At 43.9% G+C, this 21,266-nt stretch overlaps 1 protein-coding gene across 6 annotated transcripts in view; it reads right to left on the bottom strand.

Annotated features, from left to right (window-relative positions):
• The window catches only part of LOC139054261 (constitutive coactivator of peroxisome proliferator-activated receptor gamma-like), a 31,013-nt gene extending 13,373 nt beyond the window's left edge, over positions 1–17,640 (bottom strand). For 2 of the 6 annotated variants that reach the window (XM_070530994.1, XM_070530995.1), the window contains exons 1-6: positions 15,558–15,678; positions 12,444–12,673; positions 10,550–10,792; positions 10,171–10,462; positions 2,810–3,128; positions 1,860–2,029 (exon numbers count right to left, since the gene is read on the bottom strand). In XM_070530994.1, coding sequence (XP_070387095.1) covers positions 1,860–2,029; positions 2,810–3,128; positions 10,171–10,462; positions 10,550–10,792; positions 12,444–12,673; positions 15,558–15,573 — 1,270 coding nt within the window. In that variant the 5' untranslated portion in view covers positions 15,574–15,678. Of the gene's footprint in view, positions 1–1,859; positions 2,030–2,809; positions 3,129–10,170; positions 10,463–10,549; positions 10,793–12,443; positions 12,674–15,528; positions 15,679–15,701; positions 15,782–17,371 lie in introns of those variants that run through there. The other 4 variants (XM_070530992.1, XM_070530991.1, XM_070530990.1 and 1 more) reach the window with 4 other exon arrangements.
• Between the last annotated feature and the right edge of the window lie 3,626 nt (positions 17,641–21,266).

The following is a 21,266-nucleotide window of genomic DNA, read 5'->3' on the forward strand; positions in this document are numbered from 1 at the left end:
TTGTCATTAGTTTTAGAAGGAGCTTCTGTATCCTGTTCATTACTACTTTCAATGAAGGTGGGTTGTGTGGCTGCTCTAGGAACTGTACAGGTCAGTACAGAATTCTTCTTCTTCTTTTACTATATCATCAACATTGATGATGACATCACCCTGCTTATCTTTCACTGCATACATCTTGCCCTGTCTTATGCAATGTTTTCTCACCGATTTCATGCTGTGGCCATTTTTTGCACCTCAATCTTTCTGACGTCATAATTTTGAATATTGTTTATTTTCTTGTTAATCAGCTTTGACAGTTCAGAAAATTCTTTCCGATCTTTTAAGTTATACACTTTCACACTTTGTCGTTCCTTTATTAGGTCCTTTGTTAGTTGGGAAAGCTTAAATACTGGTTGCCTTAATGCCTTATCTCCCACCCTAATTGCTGCTTCTTGCTACATTGCAAGGGTTGGTGGCTGTGATGAATCAGGCAAGAATGGGGGGTTCGAGGGGTTTGAGCTCTTGCAATGTCAGCGTTGTGGTGGTTCAGAGCACTAAATATTCCAGGCATCTTCAGCCTGGGTCAGTCTTATAGAGTTACTGAAGTTAGTTACCAAGATGCGCTTCTATCGCTGTACAGATTCGTGTAAGGGCCATGCCCGTGTAATGCCCACACTCCCAACTTGGCAGACCAAAATTTGGAAAAAAAAATTTCCAGCAGAGAAGCAATCGCATTCGGTGTCCCAATGACATGCGCACGCATCAGCAAATTTTTTCGCACTGCATACTTCCGCATGCTGCTACTAGATGGCAAGAGCCAGGGTGTGCACAAGATTCGGGGTGTGCACAAGTCGCTGGCTAGGCGAGCACCATTTTGACCAAAAGTTTCAGTCCCATGTAAGGGCCGTACTTTGTCAAAATTGTTAAAAAAAAAAGGAAAAAAATGTGGCCTTCAAAGGAGTCTATACGGTAGTCCATTAAGGTTATTATATAGGACCATTGCCATGAACCTTTCGGTAGACGTGCGAATTGGGAGTCCCAAGGCCGCTTCGACTGCAGTGCACAGTTATATGTTAACCTGTTTCTCCAGTGTTTTGGTGAGGTTATGGTATGGAGAATGGTACATGATGCCGCTTACGATGCAGGAATTTGCTACACATAATGCATCCTGCTCTTTTAGCCATTGTCTGCAGTTCATGATACACTGGATCATGTGTATACCTTAGATGGGTTTGCCGTTTGAGGAGATGCACCATAGCCCACTTCAATTTAGTATGTATTATACAAATGATCGGGAGCTGTCCTAGGAGTTCCCTGTAAATCTACTATAATGTTCTCCCTTACTGAAATTCTAAAATCAGACAGTTCTCATTACCACAGGTTTCACATTCTGAAATTGTTTTCCTTAGAGAAAATGCTGAACTGTTCCTATAACTGTCCCCACAATTTATCCTGCACCACTGTCATTGAGGCCTATTAAATTCAACAGAAAGCGAAAGTTCAATATAAAAATAATAAGCTGTCGCTACCTTCAATGAATAACTGCAACTAGAAGCAAACAAAGTGCTAGTTGTTAATGTCCTCACAATTAAGGCAGAAAGCTTGGTTGGTTGACTAGTGTGACATATTACAGGGCTAATGACAGACATGCATCATGAAACACTCAACAGGAGTGCCCATTCTATTTTATATTGCATGTGTATATTTATTACTGTCAATTTGCCACACAAAACTCTTTTTGAAGTTAAGCTTAATCTATGAAAAGTAGAGCAAGATTCACCAGGACAAGTAGAACTAATTATTATTGCAAGCATTCAGGACAAGTAGAACACTATTCATTGCTGTAAGCATTATCAGAGCAGCCACCATAAATGTCCCACCTTGAAAAGGGAAAGGTGCACATCCCACAGTCTCATCTCTGATTCCCATGTTTTCAGGGTATGTAACATGTTCAGTGATAAACACAGACTCATCTCCACCAAAAAGGACCCAATAAATCCTGCGTCTGACAGGCCGAAAGCAGCTGTACGCTGGTACATTGTGTGTAGCTCTGGAAAACAGTAAAAAAAAAAAAAAAAAGTTGGATCACATGCAAGATGCTGACACACATAACATGAGCAGTTTTACAATATCAGAAGATTTTCCAAAAACACACTGTTACATTTGATAACTATGATAAAAATAGGGCACACCATCTACTGTAAAAACCCGCATCAAATACGAGGATTTTTTCCAGTTATTAGCATCCTAAATTTCTGTCTTGTTACTATATCTGGATCCAAACCAAAATTTCAGCCAGAAATTGGGCTCCAAGTTTTGGTTTCATTATTGTTAGTGCGATTTCCACACAAATTCTCGCAGTCCACCATTGCATGGCCAAAAAATTTTCAGCAAGGCTTCTACTAGCATGCATTCAAGTGTGTTTAATGCTATTGGCATGCAATAAATTGCAGACTGCATCGTAGCATTGTATCAAATGGCGCACATGTTATTTGGAATTTCACTTCATTTGAACAACTCCTTGGGCCCTTTAGAGTTTGAATTAAAGAGGTCCCATTGTATCTTGTAGGATCACGGTACGAGTACTTAAGCACCTCTCACTGTTAATGCACAATACGCAAAATGACAATGTTGAGATGCATGCTGATATTTCATGCTCAATGTTGTTCAGTTGCAGTCCCTAAACTATCCCCACAGCTCTTTTAGGCATTCTGGCTTGGTATGTAGCTTGCATTGCATGCACTAATCTGCATGTCTTTACTTCTATAGCTTTTTGCAATAACATTCACAGGTTACAATACAGTTTGCATTACCATGCTGAGGATCTTACATTGGCTCCTCCATAGTTTCACCAAGGAAGATCTCTCGGCCATAAAGTACTTGGAGGACAGTTGGGAGAGTTGCAGCATGCTTGTACATGCTAACGACCAGAGACCAACTGGCTTGGTCAATGCCCAAGGGCACTTCCAAATTGCTGCCGTCTTCGCTCAAGTTATATGCGCGCACACCTTCCTTCAAGAGGTCCAAGTCGACATATGTATATCTGGCGACAGAACTGTCAGGAATCGCCCTCCAGTCTTTCTGGCGAATGACAGCAGCGATTCTCTGAAAGCAGTTTGCGTGACCACCGTAATGATGCAGCCTGCAACCTGAAAGAACAAACAAAAGCCCCTCATGCTAAAGTGAGACAGCAAAATTGTATAGCTGCAAGCAGATGTTGCATGCAACAAGCAGATGCTGCAAGCAGAAAGCAGATGCACCTCACTGGCCATGAATAGCTGTTATGGTAGGCTTTGTGTTGATTTAACTCCCAACAACAGAGCTTTCACTCAAAGGAAATTCACCCAACAGAAAAGTACTGTGGGGACGGCTACAGTTTCTTGACAAGCTAGCATGTCAAAGGAAACACTATTCTCTCCACTGATTTTTGCGCATGAGCTGCCATTAGAACAGCTGCAAGATGTAGAAGGCCCACTCATCTAATGAAATGCATATATTTTAGACAGCATGTGTGTAATTCTCTTTTCTAATATTCTCTCTCTCTCTCTCTCTCTCCTTTTTTAGAACTCAAATTCTAGCAAGCGTACAGCAGTCTTGAAGACAGCCATGTGCTGTACCGATTTTCAAGAAAAGTAACAAAGTTGCAATTTTATCAGCAAGCCTGTACAAATTGCACATACTAGTTCAACGTTGACAGTATTTGTTGTAATCAGGTTATTAGGTTGTTTGCAATTTACTAAAGACATTCTGATGTCATTTCAGCCTAGACTCAGAAAAATTGTGCTTTGTTAATGCTGTTAAACACATTCCACATTTTCTAACAATGCTAAATCATTCTGAGCAGAGACATTGATCCAGAAAGAAAACAAAAAGCTGGTACGATTCAGTTATTATTCATTTTCCACTAAATTTTTGTGATGCTAGAGCACTCTAGGCAAATAGAGTCACTCCGTTTAGGCCTTCGTAAAGCCTTTGGCTCATGTCACACGGAGAACTACTCCATGAATTTGTATAAGCACACTGAATTGTTTGGTAACACGAAAGCGTACTTAAAATCAGGAATCAGTTAATTGTCATACGTGGTTGTTGTGTCCTTTCGTTTACATATACGACTTAACAGTATACTCTCCTTGCGTAATGAATTAAAGTTCTCTGGTTCTGCTGCTACTGCGCTCGGGTGACATTGAGTCGAACCCGGGTCCTACAACTCGCTCAGAGGCCCTGTGTTCACGAGACTTCTTGCAGGTAACTACACCATATTCAAGGAAAGGCTCTGTAATGTAGATGACAATACTATATAACAAGGATCACTGTTAAAAATGGAACAGGAATACATCTTCTAGAAAATTTGTGAACTTTAGTAGCAGGCATTTTAGGCTATCTACTGTAAACTAGTGATCTTCAATTGTATCTTCATTGGAGCAGTGCAAGGAAAGACTCTATAAGTAGAGCAAATTGGTAGCAATTCATGTTACTGAAAAGCAGTTGTGCAAACACACACACAAGTAGGAACAAAAAGGCCAACACAAACACCGACATGAAACTGAAAGGTTGCACAATGGTGGAAAAGAAGGAAGACACAAGACCTATCCATGCATGCTTAAGGGCAGGCAGCACCAACCTGTCAATCGTGGACTGGACAGGTGCAGGCACTCACGATTTTACTTTGTGCAAGATAATCAACGACTGACTTATGCATGTGCTATTGCTATTAATGATATGCCATGCATCGACCATAATGTGCACTTCTTCATTCTTATGTCTGAACAGAATACTGTCTGCAAACTTTGAAGTACACTAGCAATTGTGACAGTGTAGTGAAAGGTAAGACGGTGTTTCAGCAGTCAGAGAATGTTTATGCTCAACTAATCTCCAATTGACACAATGCCCTCTCTAACCTACATAGAAGCGACTGAAGCTAAAGGTGACTTTATAAACTACACCCATTTGACATTCTGCGCACTTCTTGGAAAGCTCTACATAACAGCTGTCAAATTCTTACAGTTCAACTGGTCTTTCTTTCTCTGCATGGTAGCAAAGAGCAAACAACGTTGGCCCTGTGTAGACACCATACTTTCGTAAGTCTATACAAAAGAGAGAGAATGAAACTAAATGGTCCATGTTTTGCTCAGGGTTGCCACCTGTGCCTTTTCAGCTGACACAGCCTGTCCCCTTATGTGCTGTTGGATCGCTAGTGAGATACAGTAATTTAATGCCTAAGTAAAATGAGTGCCGCAAAAGGGTGCATCACTGGGCTACTTGGTTTAACATGGTAATGAGGGTAAAAACAATGCACAAAACGACGACAACAGAAGAAACTTCATGGTGTGCATTCTCGTTTCTTCGGTCATCGTTCTATGTTTATGCGCTGTTTCTACCCCAATTAAAATAAGTAATTTATTTTGCATACTCAGTTCTGGTAAAAGTGTAAAGCTACACTTTATTTTTGTGTCCTCATTACACGTGTTGCATGAAGTCATATATAAAATTTGCCATTTAGTTTTGTTGTTTTTTCTAGTTTTATAAAATTCATTGCAACATTTCTTGAATGCTACAGGGTACCCTTTCAAAACAAACTTGGTGCAACTGTCATATTGCTTGTGATTGTTTTTCTCTGGTTCTGCTGCTACTGCGCTCAGGTGACATTGAGTCGAACCCGGGTCCTACAACTCGCTCAGAGGCCCTCCTAGATATGGATAGCCTACCCGACGATCCATCTGATCAAATGAAGGTTATGTTTCAGCTCTTGAAAGAAGTACACTCTTGTACGCTGCTGAGCTCAAAAGGTCAGGCTGAAATAACTGCGGACATAAAAGTCATTAAAAATAGTCAAAAGAACATTGAATCGAAGTTAGCTGGCATGCACAAGTGGCTTGATGAACTCGAGTAAAGGCCACGAAATTTGACATACTTTCATACTTAAAGAAATCGATGGATGAGCAACGTAATCGAAATGATTCTCTGCAGTCTTGTCTTGAAGAAGCTAAAGATAGAGTATGACACGAGAACTTAATATTTCGGGGTACATCAGATGCTAAAGAGTCTTGGGCAGATACCGAATCTAAAATCATCGACTGAGGTCGTCGACTCGTACTCTGGTGTTTTAATCCAGCGTGCACACCGCCTGGGTATTTTTTCATATGAGAAGTGGAGCCCTGTCATAGTCAAATTTACCGACTCAAAAATGAAAGAAAAGATACTCTCCTTGCGTAATGAATTAAAGTTGAAAGGCATCATTATCAGTGAAGATTTCTTACCTGCAACATGCTTGGCTCGAAAAAAACTGTTTGAATTCGGTACCACCTACGCTGGCCCTCGCTCTTTTAAACTACGATACAACAAGCTATGCTTCAATGACGTTTGCTTTATGTACAACGCAATCACTGCACTGTCGACAAGGTTGTGACACGTGGCAAACATGGCGTGCAGGGGATAGTGACCACTGACACTGTCATGGAATTGACACACATGGCAAAGCCAGTGTCAACACTGATTCTACAACGGAAGTTGTATCGTAGGGAATCGCGAGGGGCAGTGGGAAGTTATCTCCTGTGTCTGTCCTTTTTACCAACGTCAGAAGCGTTCTTAATAAACATGCTAATTTATCTTCTGCCATTGATACATGTACACCTCACATTGTTGCACTAACAGAAACCTAGCTCCTAATGCATGTGTCTGATTTTGAAATCTTTCACGACACTCATTGTTACTTGATGTATCGTTGCGATAGGACGGCAAGACGTGGCGGTGTTCTGCTTGCCATTTCAAAAGATATTCCTTCTTCGTGCATTCAAATCTGCAGCGAGTTGGAACTAGTTTTTGCTTCAGTAGTCATCAACCATCTGAAAATAATTATTGGTGTCCAGTACCGTGCTCCATCCTATTCGTCCACATTTACTAACAAACTCCATGATGCTATAAACTTGGTTCACACACGCTTTTCTTCATCACCACTTTTTATACTCGGAGACTTTAACGTTCCAACTATCTTGTGGACTGCTCAACTGCCTTATTCATTGCCGCCTTTGTCACAAGCTAAAGAATTCTTAGACCTATATACATTGTTTTCGCTAACTCAGTAACGCAAGCCACTAGGACTGTAACAAGTACTGCAAGTACTCTAGATTGAATCCTAACCACTAATCCAGACCTAGCTACAGTTCTAACATATCTGCCAGTGATCATCATCTGCTCAATTTCGTCATTAATACGCCACATCCTAAAGTGAATAAAATTTTTAAAAACCATTTTAGATTACAAACGGGCTAACTTTGCCACTATTAATAATGAACTATCTGCATTTATTGGTCATTTTCTTGTTGATTACGATACTCGCTCTGTCGAAAAAAATTGGCACTGTTAAAAACGGAGGTACACCAACTATCATACAAATATATTCCTAAGCACGTCGTCACCTCTGACCCTCAAGCACCCTGGTACAATTCATACATCAGGTGACTATCTAACAAAAAGAAATGTTGATTCCGTCTTACTAAACTTTCACCTTCTATTGAGCATTGGTCGACATACAAGACTGCTTCTGATACATACGTGAAAACCCCGCAACTTGCACAGAACAACTTCTTGTCTTCTACTTTACCATCTATTTTGAAAACAAATGTTAAAAAGTTCTGGCGCATTATACACCTTGCACACGACAGTTTTATTTCATTGCAAGATACCTCCGGCAACATAATCCCAAATAATCTTTGTGCTACAGTACTGAATAGAACATTCATTGAAAGCTTTTCCTCGCGCGCGACAGTTGATCTTCCAGATATGCCGCACCACACATTTTCCATTATGTCACAAATAACTATTGATGCTCCTGGGGTTGCTAAATTAATTGAGTCTTTAAAACACGATTCATCTCCTGGGTCTGATGAAATTAGTTCTAAGTTCCTACAAAGTACTTGCACTTATAGTTCAATTATACTAACAAATCTTTTTGAGCAGTGGCTCGATTCATCAAGCCTCCTTAACAACTGGAAAATCGGAAAGGTGGTCCTACTTCACAAATCCGGTAATAAGCACTTGCCTCAAAATTATCGCCCCATTTCGCTCACTAGCACATGATGCAAATTACTAAAACACATAATTTTTAAAAACATTGCCACCTTTTTGATGATAACTTTTTTTGCTTCTGCATAACATGGTTTCCGTTAAACATATTCCTGCGAAACGCAGTTACTGTCATTCACCGATAAATTACATTGCATTCTTGACAGGTCATCTTGCGCCGATTGCATCTTTTTAGAGTACTCGAAAGCTTTTGATAAAGTGTGTCATCAATTCTTGCTTTATAAATTACGTCATCTTAATCTCGATCCACATGTCTTTAGATGGATTCAATCTTTCCTTCTTAACCACTGGCAGTTTGTTTTCACTAACTGCACAACCTCACCGCTTTACTAACGTGTTATCGGGTGTACTACAAGGTCCGTCCTCGGACCACTCCTATTTTTAATGTATATTAATGACCTTCCGTCCACCCTATCTTCTGCCATCCACCTTTTTGCAGACAACTGTGTAATTTTCCAAAAAATATGTAACCTTAATGACATTAATACTCTCCGGGCCAATCTTAATTTGGTCTCTAACTGGTGCAAAACTTGGGAAATGGAATTGAATATTAACAAATGTAAGTTTATGCGGGTTTCTTGCTGCTCTAACACTTCCCCTTCTTATTGTCTTAATGGCATTCCTCTTGATTCCATCACATCATATAAATATCTAGGCATACATATATCACGAAACTTAACATGGAATGCCCATACTCAATACGTTACTAATAACGCTAATCGCATATTAGGGTATTTACGTCGCAACTTCCCTGCTGCTCCATCGTCCTTAAAACTCCTGCTTTATAAATCCCTAATATGACCTAAACTTGAATGTGCGTCATCTATATGGGAGCCTGCGCATGAAAATCTTGTATCTTCTCTTGAACTTAGCCAAAATAGCTCCGTTCAGTGCCTTTGTAGCAATTTGCTACGTTTGGGTGGACGTCTCATTTTTTCTTTATTAATTACTTCTCTCCACCTTGCGGGTTTCCGCAGAACTATTGCGTCAAACTCTTGCCCTTGTTTCAAGTTGCTGATGAATTCGACTTCGTCCTGCCATCTGCTAGCCGACTGGTTAGCTCAGATGGAAGAGTGGCTGTTGCGGAAAGGCGGTGGTCCCGGGTTCGAGTCCCGGACCAGGAAAAATTTTTCTTCAACAGCGAGGCTTTTTTTTTTTTTTTTTTCCCGAAGAACCCATATGGGTTTCTTTTGTAGCAATTTGCTACGTTTAGGTGGATGTCTCATTTTCCCTTTATTAACTACTTCTCTCCACCTTGCGCGTTTCCACAGAACTATTACGTCAAAGCAATTTTTAGTTTCTTATTGTGTGGATTTTGTCCGCCGCTGTAATGAAAAAAAGAAGTAAGTGGAATGGAGATGGGGAGCATGCAGAGAGGGTGGGGGAGGCCTGGCCCTTGCAGTCTTCTCATTGTGGCCACTGCAATGTATTAACAGGGAAAGTTCACCGATGCCAGGTCATATTTATGCATTTCTCTGTACACGCACAATGTAACAAATAAAGACTCATTCTATTTGTGTTCGAATACCAAATAGGCTCACTCTTAATCCCTCACAAGTACAGCAAATTGGGCAGGCTCATAGAACTACATGGCGACGGATGAACAGCACAGAAAAGGATGTGAACTTCTGGAGGCAACATGAAATGAATGTAACAAGTGCTGTTAGAACACAAAACAGAGCCCTTGGTACTAGAAGTTAAACTGACAAGTGCAGCGAGTCTGGCAGGTTGGTAGAATTGCCCAATTGGAGATGCAACTAACTTGTAACATCTATTTATTTTCTTAATAACTGTGCAGTCACATTGCAGAACAGTGTTGTGACTACACTATACTACTTCTTAGAAACTGTAAGCTCAATGCAACAAATTATCCACCAAAAAAAGCTGGTGAAGATTCATCTGCAAAAAATATATTTACTGAAAAGATTAACAAATTTCTTTGTGGAAAATAAACCAAAAAAGCTGACCCCTAATCATGGGCCATGTTTCATCACGTTTTCAGAACACAAGATGATAGATGAATAAGTAACTATGGTTAACCTAAGTTACTCATTCAAAACTAATGGAGTAGTGCAGTTAATTGACCTATTAAACAGAAGAGGTACATACCAACAGTGTCATGAAACGACATCAGATGTTCTTTGCTGACGGTGTCATTGCCTGCAAGGCAGGCGAACAATGGGAGGAGCTCAGGACTAAGTTCCAGATGACAAGCGAGAGCCTTGGCATTGTAGCTACGTGTCTGCAATGTACTCATGTCTAAATACAATGTAGAAAGGTACAGAACTCTCATATTGAATATGACATAGTCTGTATCTTGGCCCAGCACAGCAAAGCATTCTGGATGCCTCTCAGCATAGCGAGCCACTTCCTTGTCACACTCTTCCATGGCATAAAACACCTGCAAAAAGAGTTTGAATAACTGTTGGTAAGCATATAGTAGCACTCGCAAACATTAACGAGCTAAGCCAATACTTGACCAACATACTTTGCATGATGTAAGGTACTTGATCACAAAGCACAAGGTCTGTGCAGTTCCATTGGGACAAGAAAAGTCGTCCCTTTCATTTCCTGTCCAGCAACCATCTCGAAGTTTTTGCAATGTCTTCTTAATGCTGAGCAGGCGTTCACTTCGACGAGTTCGCCACACTTGCACTTTTGCACCACACACAATGCCATCAAAGAAAAATACCAAGTCAATGCCTCTCTCTTGAAATGATCTTACAAACTCCTGTTGGAAAATAAGAAAAAGATGTTAGAAAATACAACCTTGCAAATGTTTACAACTTGTACCAACAATAAACAGTTACGACGAGACACAAAAAGAAACTAAATACTTTTTTGTAATTCATATCCACTTATATCAATAACTAAAAAGACTATCAGGAAATAAAGCAACACAAAATGTCTGTAAATCTCTCTTGTCATTCATCACTGACAAGAGCATGCTGATAGCTGTTTCAGAGCACAGATGTTCTGCAGCCAGCTTGAAGAATACACGGCATATAAATGCTCAATACCCTGAGCTGGTATTGTTAACCTTTTATGAGTGAGTGTTGCCTACAGGCAAGAAACCAGAAACAAAATTTTTTCCTGCCAAGTCTCAGCACTGGTGACGAAGTCTCTGGGGAAATGCCTTCGGCCAACACTGAATGGCAGGCAGCAAGCATCGTTTGTTGGTTTAGAGCAGGAACACAGGATCAGAAAGAAGTTTGGCATGTGACTTGCTTTCTTGTGAAAGCACCGTCAGAGACAGGGCGATGCAATATCTCTGGCTGCAGTGGTGCCACACAAGTGATGCAAAACAAATAAAATGTATGCCTATGGTTCACATATGAAGAGAGCTATTTGTACGTATTCTAAATGAAGCCAATGGTAGCTTGGGGTGAAGCCCAATCTCAGCTTTCGACATGGTGTTTTCCCCCCTGTTGCAGAAAAAGTTTCCGCGAAATATTTTTCTGGTATAGATTATGCTTATCCTTGATGTATTTTGCAAATTTAGATGAAAAATAAATTTTTATGCGAAAGCATCAAATCATCCACTGGGCAAAAAAGCCAGCGTCTGTAGCAGCAAAATGGCACCTAAATTCCCATTGGCTGCCACACCACATCATCAGTGCATCTAAACACAGCAGATCAGGTGAAACAGTGTTGCCTGAGGGGAGAGGGCATTGCTACAATGCCACGTCACCAGCACGCCTCCAAGGAGCAGGCACCGTAATATGACACCGCGGAGCGAGACAGGTTGTTGTCGGTGACACAGTCGCATGCGCGTGGGTGCCACCATCTCGCTCTCAGAAGCCCGCACGCGGTTCTTATCGCTCTCGCTCACCCCCAGTGGGCTTAGCTGCTGCGTGCACCTGCCAGCATTGGTGGCTGCTGCTGCTCCCTCGGTCTCTCATTGCACAGGACATCGGTGGCATGAGGCATTGGCACCGAATGCTGCTGCTGCTTGCTGCCTTGGGCAGCACATACCGCTATGGTACATTACTTGCAGCCCAAAACTCGCAGAGAACTCAGCGACGTTCAATTTGGCATTAATGCTTTCGCATTCACAACTCATAAGAAGTGCTTAGGTGTCCTCAGATTTTTATTTTTAAAGAGTATTTATGTCTTGTCCTTAAAAGGTTAATACCATCGTATGTAGAGTAGGATGGACATCTGGGAGCAGCGATACATAGTGGGAAGAAAACCACATTCAGATGACAAGACACAAAAAGAACAGAGGTACTCTCTCTTGTCTCAATTACTTTGCTTCCCACTGTGTGCCGCCAAGTCCAAGCATCCATGTTACTACAAACTGCTAATATATGCACTGATAGCATTATAATGGTATTCCTTTCCAATATTCAGAATGCTTCAAGTTCATTTTAAATGCTTACCGTTATGACATGCGAAAGGTACCTCCATGGGCCACCAAGTATATAGTCATATGTTTTATTGTAAAGCCACCTGATTAAACTCAGGCCATCCACCACTATTGTGGGTTTTGTCCCTGGAGGGCTGCACAAAGCAAACCTTCGTGCTTCTTCCAAGATGTCAACAGGTGTGCAGCCACCTCGTACACGCCTTTCAAGGAACGTCTGTAGCCCCCAAATTCCCATGGTTGATCCTGTGCATTTTGGATAGATTTTGAAAAATACAAAAGCACTCCTTTCAAAACAAGTACATTACAGACCTGTCAACCTTACATATAGAAAATCGTACCTGATTAAATACTAAAACTTCATGAAATATACTGAAAAATTGTTTGGCTAGTAGATAAGATTGTTTATTATAGGTTCACAGACTTTCCTCTGATGCTGTGAACAGGCACCCTGCTCTATAGCCACAGCAAGAACAATATGTGCCACAGACAAATAGAAATGTTTATGAAATTTATTCATGATATGTTCACATATCCACTGCTGCAGGAAGGTCTGAGTAATCTCTGGGTCTAAAATATAATACTCTGAAAAACCAGTAAGCAACTGTATCAGAACTATTTTGAGATAAGTCCTGTCCCAAATGAAATAAAACTATTTGTGTCAATACGACAGTCGTAAAGAAGCTCCAAAAACTAGCTTCATACAATAAGGTCATAGAAGTTGGCAGGCATGACGATGTGCACAATGCACTTCCCACAAAAAGCACAGCTCTCACACTAACAGTATGTTTCCTTATTCTGCAATGTGGTCTAGCTTGTGACATAATGATACTGAAATGTTTGGAAATACGTACCCCCACGAATAACAAAGTGCACACTCTCCTGATCTAGGTGCCAGCCAACACCATTTTGACTACAAGCAGTAAACAAAACAAGTAGCATCATACAAGGTGACCGAGCCAGAGCGGGTGTCAAAACTTCGCCATGTCCTGCTCCCATTTGACCACATACTGTGTTGCGACGCCTATCACTCTGGGAAACGAAACTGAAGCTAGCTGTAGAAAAGCCATTATAATAAATTATTTGCAGCACTCTGAGGCTTTTCACTAATTTTTATAGGGCTTAGATATCTACAACCTCCACTTAAAGCAAAGAAAAAGGAGATTTGAAAATATTGTCAGTACCTCTTTAAATGCGGATCCCACGCACTGTGGGACTATGTAAGTGAAGCTTTCTGTGCAGCTTGCTTTGATTGACAATAATTAGCGGTGATGTTGACAGCAAATGATTTCTTCAATGTGTAGTCCGATACAAGAGTGGCGAGTTGATATTAAACATTACCTTGCGTGCACCTCTGCTGTTTGTCTGTGTAGTACACAGAACACACAGGGAGACATATTCACTTGAGGCATTGTTGTGCACCATTGTTCATAACCTCCGAGAGGGTTGAGCACTGTCGTTGCCTGGCATGGCACATCGAATCGTGCTTTAATTATGGGGCTGCACGTGCCAGTAGCACATCGGATTATGAGGCACACCAAGACTCCAGATTAATTTTGATACCATCGTGTTCTTTAACATGCACCTAAATACAAGCGTTTTTGTATTTCACTCCCATCAAAATGTGGCTGCTGCGGTGGGGATCTAACCTGCGACCTCAAGCACTAGCATAGCCGCAATGATACTGCAGTGGGCACAGAAGTGTTGTTTAGATGTGCGACCACATCAGTAGTGTCGCCTAGACCCTACAGTAATTGAATGCAGCTTTGCGTCTGCACGCCCTGTCAGTTGTCCACTTGGCATGGTGCTTAGTCTTCAGAAATAGCAGAAACATACCATACCATACCTTGAACTTATATTTATTCAGTTTGTCTGCAACCGCTGTCGTGTATACCATATAGTAGCTTTTCCTTGTCTTCTCACATCATTTTTTCCCTCTCCCCCCCACCCCCAACCACCCGGTATGGGAACTGCAAGTGAAGAGCGGCAAGCCTTCCTCTTCCCAGCCCACTGACACAGCCAGGTCTTCCAAGGCAGTCCTTCGCTTCCTCGAGGACACGATGGTGGATGACAGGCTGTAGAGCACTCCTGCCCCCCGTCCCGGACCAGTGACACTACTCTCCGCCTCTCCATCTCTTTCCCCACAGATGTTGAGCCATGCTCTATACAAGGGATGCAGAAATAGTATCTCTTCCTTACCACAATCACTTCACCCCCCACCCCCCCAACTCCCTGCCTCATTTCAAGACTTCCATCGGTTCAACCCTCCCCCCCCCCCCCCACATTCTCTGCCTCTTCTCTACAATTCTATCTACCTCTCCTCTGGACCTGCTCGTTAGTAGACAGGCAAGCGGTGCTGTTTCTGCAATGCTTTTGCAGGGAGTCATAGATAAGTGCAGCTGTCAAGAGGTTAACGTGGCGACGCCTAGGCAGCTTCAGACGGCATTGTGCATATGTGATGCGACGGAAAGGTCCAGACAAGTTTCTTGCATTGCTTTTCCTCTCTGCCACGCTCCTTCCATGTATATACAAGGCCTGAACCCCCCTCCTCCATTGATGTGGTAAGCTATACAGCCAAAGCAGCAGCAGCAGCAGTGGAAATGTCGTGGGAAGAGGCAAAGAAAGCTTCACTTCAAATAAGTAAGCCACTAAGCAGTGAAATTCTAAAGCTTGAGCATTACACCACCAATTTTGAGCATTACATGCCAAAACAATAAGGCATTAATAATGCAAAGTCCACTTCATCTTGGACAGTAGTTCTACCGTTTCATTCCCATTTTGCTATAATCTTATCAGCATGTCCATTTTCGCAAGAATGCCAGCCTGTTTAACCTAAACTGCAATAGGGGAGAAAAGTAGCAGAACCAGTGAACAAATATGCAGCACCTGAACAAAGGTATTCTAGAAGAGTTGACAGTTGGGCTAGTTGGTCGTCCATATTTGAAGCAGTAGCTTAGCGCAAATAAAACCACAAACACAAGGAAGACGACCGCGCTTGTCCTTGTCTGTCTTCCTTGTGTTTGTGGTTTTATTTGCGCTAAGCTACTGAACAAAGGTAAACAGAGTGAATATGATATATAGCTGCTGTCAATGAGTCTCACAGGTAAAAAAAAAGGGGGGAGGGGGTTACGTGCTGAAACCATCATCTGATTATGCGGCAAGCCATAGTGGAGGACTCCTGGGGCCGTATTCTGAAACGATCCACTTCGGCAATACTATCGCCCGGCTGTATACGGCTAGCTGATTCATCCGTCTGTAGCCTGTACGCTGATACCTTTTTGAGCGCAATCCCATGCGCATGCGAAAAGGAAGAGAGGCTGCTGCAGCCGAGCACGCAGCAGTTTCTCTCCAGCTCTGAAATGGGCAAGCGACGCATCATAAGTACTCCTGAGGAGCAGGCAGGTTTCTATCAGCAATGCCGCGAGCAGAAACGGGAACGAGCTCCATGCCAATGCTGCAGCCCGGGCACAAGAACAGGCTCGTGCAGCCGAGTGCAAGCAGCAACCGCATACTGAGGATCCGGCAACCTACCAAGTCACCGTTTAATGAACTATCGGGTTTAACCGAGTGATAAACAACGGGGCTGCACGTTTCAGCTTCGCTGGTTAACCATCTGTACCGAGTGCTTGGGCGGTGATTTTTGCATTTCGCGCCTATCGAAATGGAGCCCCCGTGGCCGGAATTTGATCCCGCGACTTCGTGCTTAGCAGCGCAACACTAACCACAGCAGGCGTCTTATAGCTTCCACCCAAGCCATGGAAGGTGCGTTCGATTCCCCTCCACCACCTGAGCCAGTTCATGAGGTGCTGCACCCTACCATTCGTTTTAGCGCGGCAGCAATGGCTGCTCTGAACCGCACCATTCGTTTCGTGCAGGAATGGTCCAGGGCTGGTTCACAATTTTGCTGTACCCTATCTACTGTCGGTGCTAACTTCGTGCAGACGTGCAGTCGGCGTCACCCTTGTGTAGAGCGCGGGAACAGCGGCCGCCGGGGCGCTCCGCAGCCAGCCAGCGAAGTCTAACGGTAGTGGCTGGGCCCGAGATCAGGTGCGTCGGCCGCGCCTGCCCAGATACTTATCTCGAGCCCAGTGGCTACCGCACTGGCTGCCTCCGGAGCGGCCCGGCAGCCACCGTTCTCGAGCTTTACACAGGGGTGACGCCGACTGTACAGGTGCGAAGCACCAGCTCAGCAGACGGCACAGCACACATGCGCAAGGCGCCGTTAAAATCCCGCTTACGCACGTCTGCTGTGTCTAAGCAAACCGTGGCTGTATTTACACGTCAGAAGCCGATTATACCAGCAGTTCACGACCTCTCAAACATGCACTCCCTGCATATTAGTCGTTCAAAACATAACGGCTGCACCACATTTGCACTTTGGCATTAGTTTTGAGTGTCGTGCTGTGCCCGCGCCGCAGAAATCGAGCTTTACAATTTCTGAACTTATCGTGAACCGCCATGAACTGGTTCACAATGGTGCAGGCGAATCGAACGCACCTAGCATCACTTAGAGCAAGTTCTTTAGTGTCTACTCAAAGCCATGATGCAAGCTTTCTAACAAATTCTACTTCATGATACACAGAAACGAACAGGAATCTATGCTCGGTCCATAGAACTGCCTTTCTGCAAGTTATTTGGCTGAAAGATTGATTAGTGGCAAGAACGCCACTTGTAAAGTTGTAAAGGACACTTATATTTGTACACCTCATTTTCCACAGGAATGAATACAGTCGGCGAGAAATGTTTCCTGTTGGGCTAGTTAATGCTGGTTTGCCATCGTGCTCCAAGGGTAAAAAAAAAAAAAAATACGGCGGGTTCAAAACATGAAGCTTTCGCAGTCACAATCATTATCTGGCGCACAAAAAATTCGCAACGCGACAGAGGAAAACAACGAACAAACGGCGCAGCAGCGTACGTAAACAGGAGGGATCTGTGCCTACTTACAAGCCGATTACTTTGAAAGCTATCAGTGCTCAAGAGGCTCAAGATTCGAGTGGTCGATTGACATCACAGAAGACGATCGCACACACGCGCGACACGTGCGATGGTGTATGCCATACTGTTGCTACTGAACCATAGAGTAATATCACGGTAATATCACGGAACGCCTATATATATCTACCATATTACTCTATGACTGTACAAGCATGGAGTTTAATCATAGAGTTAGAAACTCTATGAGTATAGGACCTCTATGACATGAGATGTTCATTTGAGGAATCGCCAGCTGTTTGTGCGCAGGCGCGAGCAATAGCGGGCGAACGCAGCGCGAGTATGGTGGCCATAGAGTTTCCTACAAAATTTTGTAGGAAACTCTATGATGGTGGCTAGAGGGGGAGGTGTCATCATAGAGTTTTGAGAAACTCTATTGGCCTCGAGCTCCACCACTGGAAAAGCTGGCGCCACCGTCGGCGTGACGTGCTAGGAGGGATCACGTGGACATAGCGACCGCGTCGGCTGCTTCGGGCGCGCCGAAGCGAGCTGAAAACGAGTTTAAATTCCCTCGTACGCTGCGGTCATCATTTAGTGGCGAAATTTTCCCGCTTAGAGTGTCTCCTTTACAACGCTTGAAAGCACTACAATAGGTAGTGGCTTCCTTTGAAGGCGGGCAACATGGTAGGCTACTGCTCGGTGCCGCAGGGCCGGACGCACGTAACGGAGGCCGTGTCAGCCTTATTCACACGTAGCCGCAGGACAAGAAGCTGCGTGAAGCTTGGCTCGCGAAACATAAAACCGGCAAACAGTCATCGGCTACAACTCGGGTATGCAGCAAGCACAGACGCGAGGAAGATTTCTGCTACGGCGCCCGGTCTGCGATGTTCTGAAAACGCGCACTAAGACGCTCGCCCGAGTTCGCTGCCCGACTAATGTCATGACGGTTTGGTCTATGAACTTGTCGATGCTATAGATGCTGGCAAGTTCAGTGGAGTGGAAAGGCAGCGGTAAGAAGCACATTAAAAAAAAAAAGTCATGTTGTGTTATGAATTAATGCACTGGATTACAAAAAAAGAAGCAGCGGGAAATCGCATGCTGAGAACACCGATAAACGCACAGTGCGACGCAACCCGAGAAATAATATTGAAAAATCCAAGAATTTAGAACAAAAACAGAAGGATTGAATCGTCGCGACGGCATATCACAGACCCCGTAGGCGTCGAAGTCTCTACAATGAAATTATTTTTGAACAGCTCTAATAGCGCCCACGCAACAATGGTTGCTTGTATACTGACAAATGCTCATATTCTGCGGCCTAAAGCTCATGGCACGGTGCGAAAACGCGCGCGCGGGGAAAGCGAAACAGTGCGCGGACAAGCATGCAGACGCGCAGTCGGTCGCTGCGAATCTGCGCGATCGCTGCATTGAGGCTTCGTTCTATTACGCTCCATTTAGTTATACAAACACTATAAGAACATATTTCACATAGTTTGCTCCCAGCGTTTACCTACCTTTCACGCAAGAAGCCGGTTCGGGAGACTCCATCGCGGCGACCGCGCGCAGTGGCGTTCACTGTACGTATTAGGTAAAGAGATAGCGTCTGTAAACGATTGTGTGCTTTCAGTTTGCCCAAGATTGTTATTTAGACAGTAAGAAACTTCTCTCGTTTCGAAAGTACTCACAGAAATGTCCGGGAGAGCTCGTGCGTGGCGTTTTCAGTGAGCGCTGACAGCAAAACCTATGAGGAGCGCGCCGCGTGATCCCTCATACTACGCCAGCGAGGCGCTTCCGATAGATGGCGACTCCGTAACTCCTCGGGTGTCGGCATCGGAGCGCCGGCGAGTAGCATTTTTTTCAGGACGATGCGGCGGCGCTGCTGTCGGCTCCGAGATGCCTCCCGTATGCCTCCCGTACGCTGGTCCGCTGCGGTTATTTGGTTCCGCTGTGAAGTGCTTTCTCGCACCGCGGCTTGTTGGGGCGCAATACACGCATCGGAAAATCTTTTAGACTTCATCACTGCAGCTGGCCGAACGTACTGTGTACTAAATTTTGGTCATTTTATCGCCATGCTCTAACTTCGCGCTCATTGCAACACTTAATTGTGAAACTCATAATTGCACCAAACAGACAAAGCTTCCGCAGTAGGTGGTTGTTTGCAGTTTGCCAGTGCCGCTTTTACCTTTTAAGGGACTATTATGAGGTGCCGTATGCAGTTTTGTTTGGCGTGACTTTGTTAGTGTCTTGCTTTTGAGCAACAGGCGCTTGTCCTAATAAGGCGCGCACCAACTAGTAGACACTAGTTGGTGCGCGCCTCATCAGTTGAAACGGACTGTTCGAGTGAACCATGATTATTTCAAGTTTTCGTTTTATAAATTTTGCAATGAAAGGTAGAACTGTAGGCACCAATGGTCAAAACTCAGCATGATGAGAGCGCTAAGGAAAATTTGGTTTCCCATATTAGAAACCTGCAAATAACTAAGTTCGCGTATTTAGTATATACTGTAGGGGTTGGAGGACGGACTTCGGGATGAAAACCAAACTTGGGAGTATTTATTTTACATTATATACAGGGAGGTGAGACGTCAAGTAACAGTGGTACAGTCATTACGGGCCGGCAGCAACTCGGACGCTGCGGCCCGCGGCAAGAAGTTCGAGAGAGGTGAATCAGGGAATGCTCTGGTCTCTCTGGAATGCTTCTTATAAACCCTTCGAGCACTGGAAGTCGCGTCATGTTTGGCCAATGGGAGAGTCCGCTCAGATGACGCCACTTTCAGCCAATGGTAGGCGCCCGTGCGATGGTGTCATACCCGGCGAAGAGAGTCGCCGCTTGGGCTCCCTTGCTTGATCACTTGATCCCCCTGCGGTCTTGCCTCGCAGAGTTGCAATGCGCTTCTTCAAAGCAGGAGAAGGAGGGGGGGCGCTCATGCACCATTGTCCGAGTGCCCACCTGCTCCCGGTGCTACGGCCCCGCAGTGGTGGCAAATGCCTTCTTCAAAGGCGAAGAGGGGTGACGATTGGGCTCCATTGTTCCAGGGCCCCTTCTAATCCCGGCGGCACCCGACCTGGGGGCCGCGAACTTGTTTGCACGTGTATTGTGGCCTTCAACTTGTTTGCTCGGGCGCTCCTCTGGAATGTGCTTTCCCCTGCTTCTGCATTCCTCAATTAGCTGTGCTGCGATTCGAAGTGGTTTGGGGAACTCGAAGTAGCCTCAGGAAACGGCGCCATATCTAACAATACCCCTCAGATAATGCCAAAAATGCCTTACAAAAAAAAAGGATATTTATTGTTAATAAAATCATACACACGACTCTATATACGTGGTTGTTAGCTCTCAAACAAACAATATGACACGAAATGGAGCGCACCCAGAAACGGTGAACGAGGTGCAGTGCAAACAATAATTTGTCGGGTGGGAAATTCTGTTCAGATATGCAGATATTTCTGTGCATACAATGTGATGTGAACAATTCCTGTTTTACATATACAAACGCTTTATGTTGGTCTTGCTGATATAATTAAACTTTGCAGTTATGTTGTGCGCCTCAACTTGAGGTACTTCATTTTTTCTCGCTTCCCTTGCTTCGATGCGTTCTCTCCTGCGACAAGGACGTACGTGCAACCTGGTGATGACAAAAAACCGTATCACTTGGTTGGTGATGCACAGCCAACCATGTGGCTTATTTATTGACAGGCAGGAAATAAGGCCCATGATGCTGTCAGCCTTCAACGTACGTGTTCAAGCTGAAACAATGCGTGAAGGCATCTTCCATCGCAGCAACCAAGTCTTTTAGCACCTGAGATGGGTAAAGTAGGCCACCTCTATCCATGTGGTTGGTAAGGCACGACTCTTCCGGAAGCAGGCACGAGTCTTTTGCTTGAAGCAACAGCTAGAGAACACTCTTCG

Source organism: Dermacentor albipictus, chromosome 1, assembly GCF_038994185.2.
Source record: "Dermacentor albipictus isolate Rhodes 1998 colony chromosome 1, USDA_Dalb.pri_finalv2, whole genome shotgun sequence".
In the NCBI taxonomy this organism is placed as follows: Eukaryota; Metazoa; Arthropoda; class Arachnida; order Ixodida; family Ixodidae; genus Dermacentor; species Dermacentor albipictus.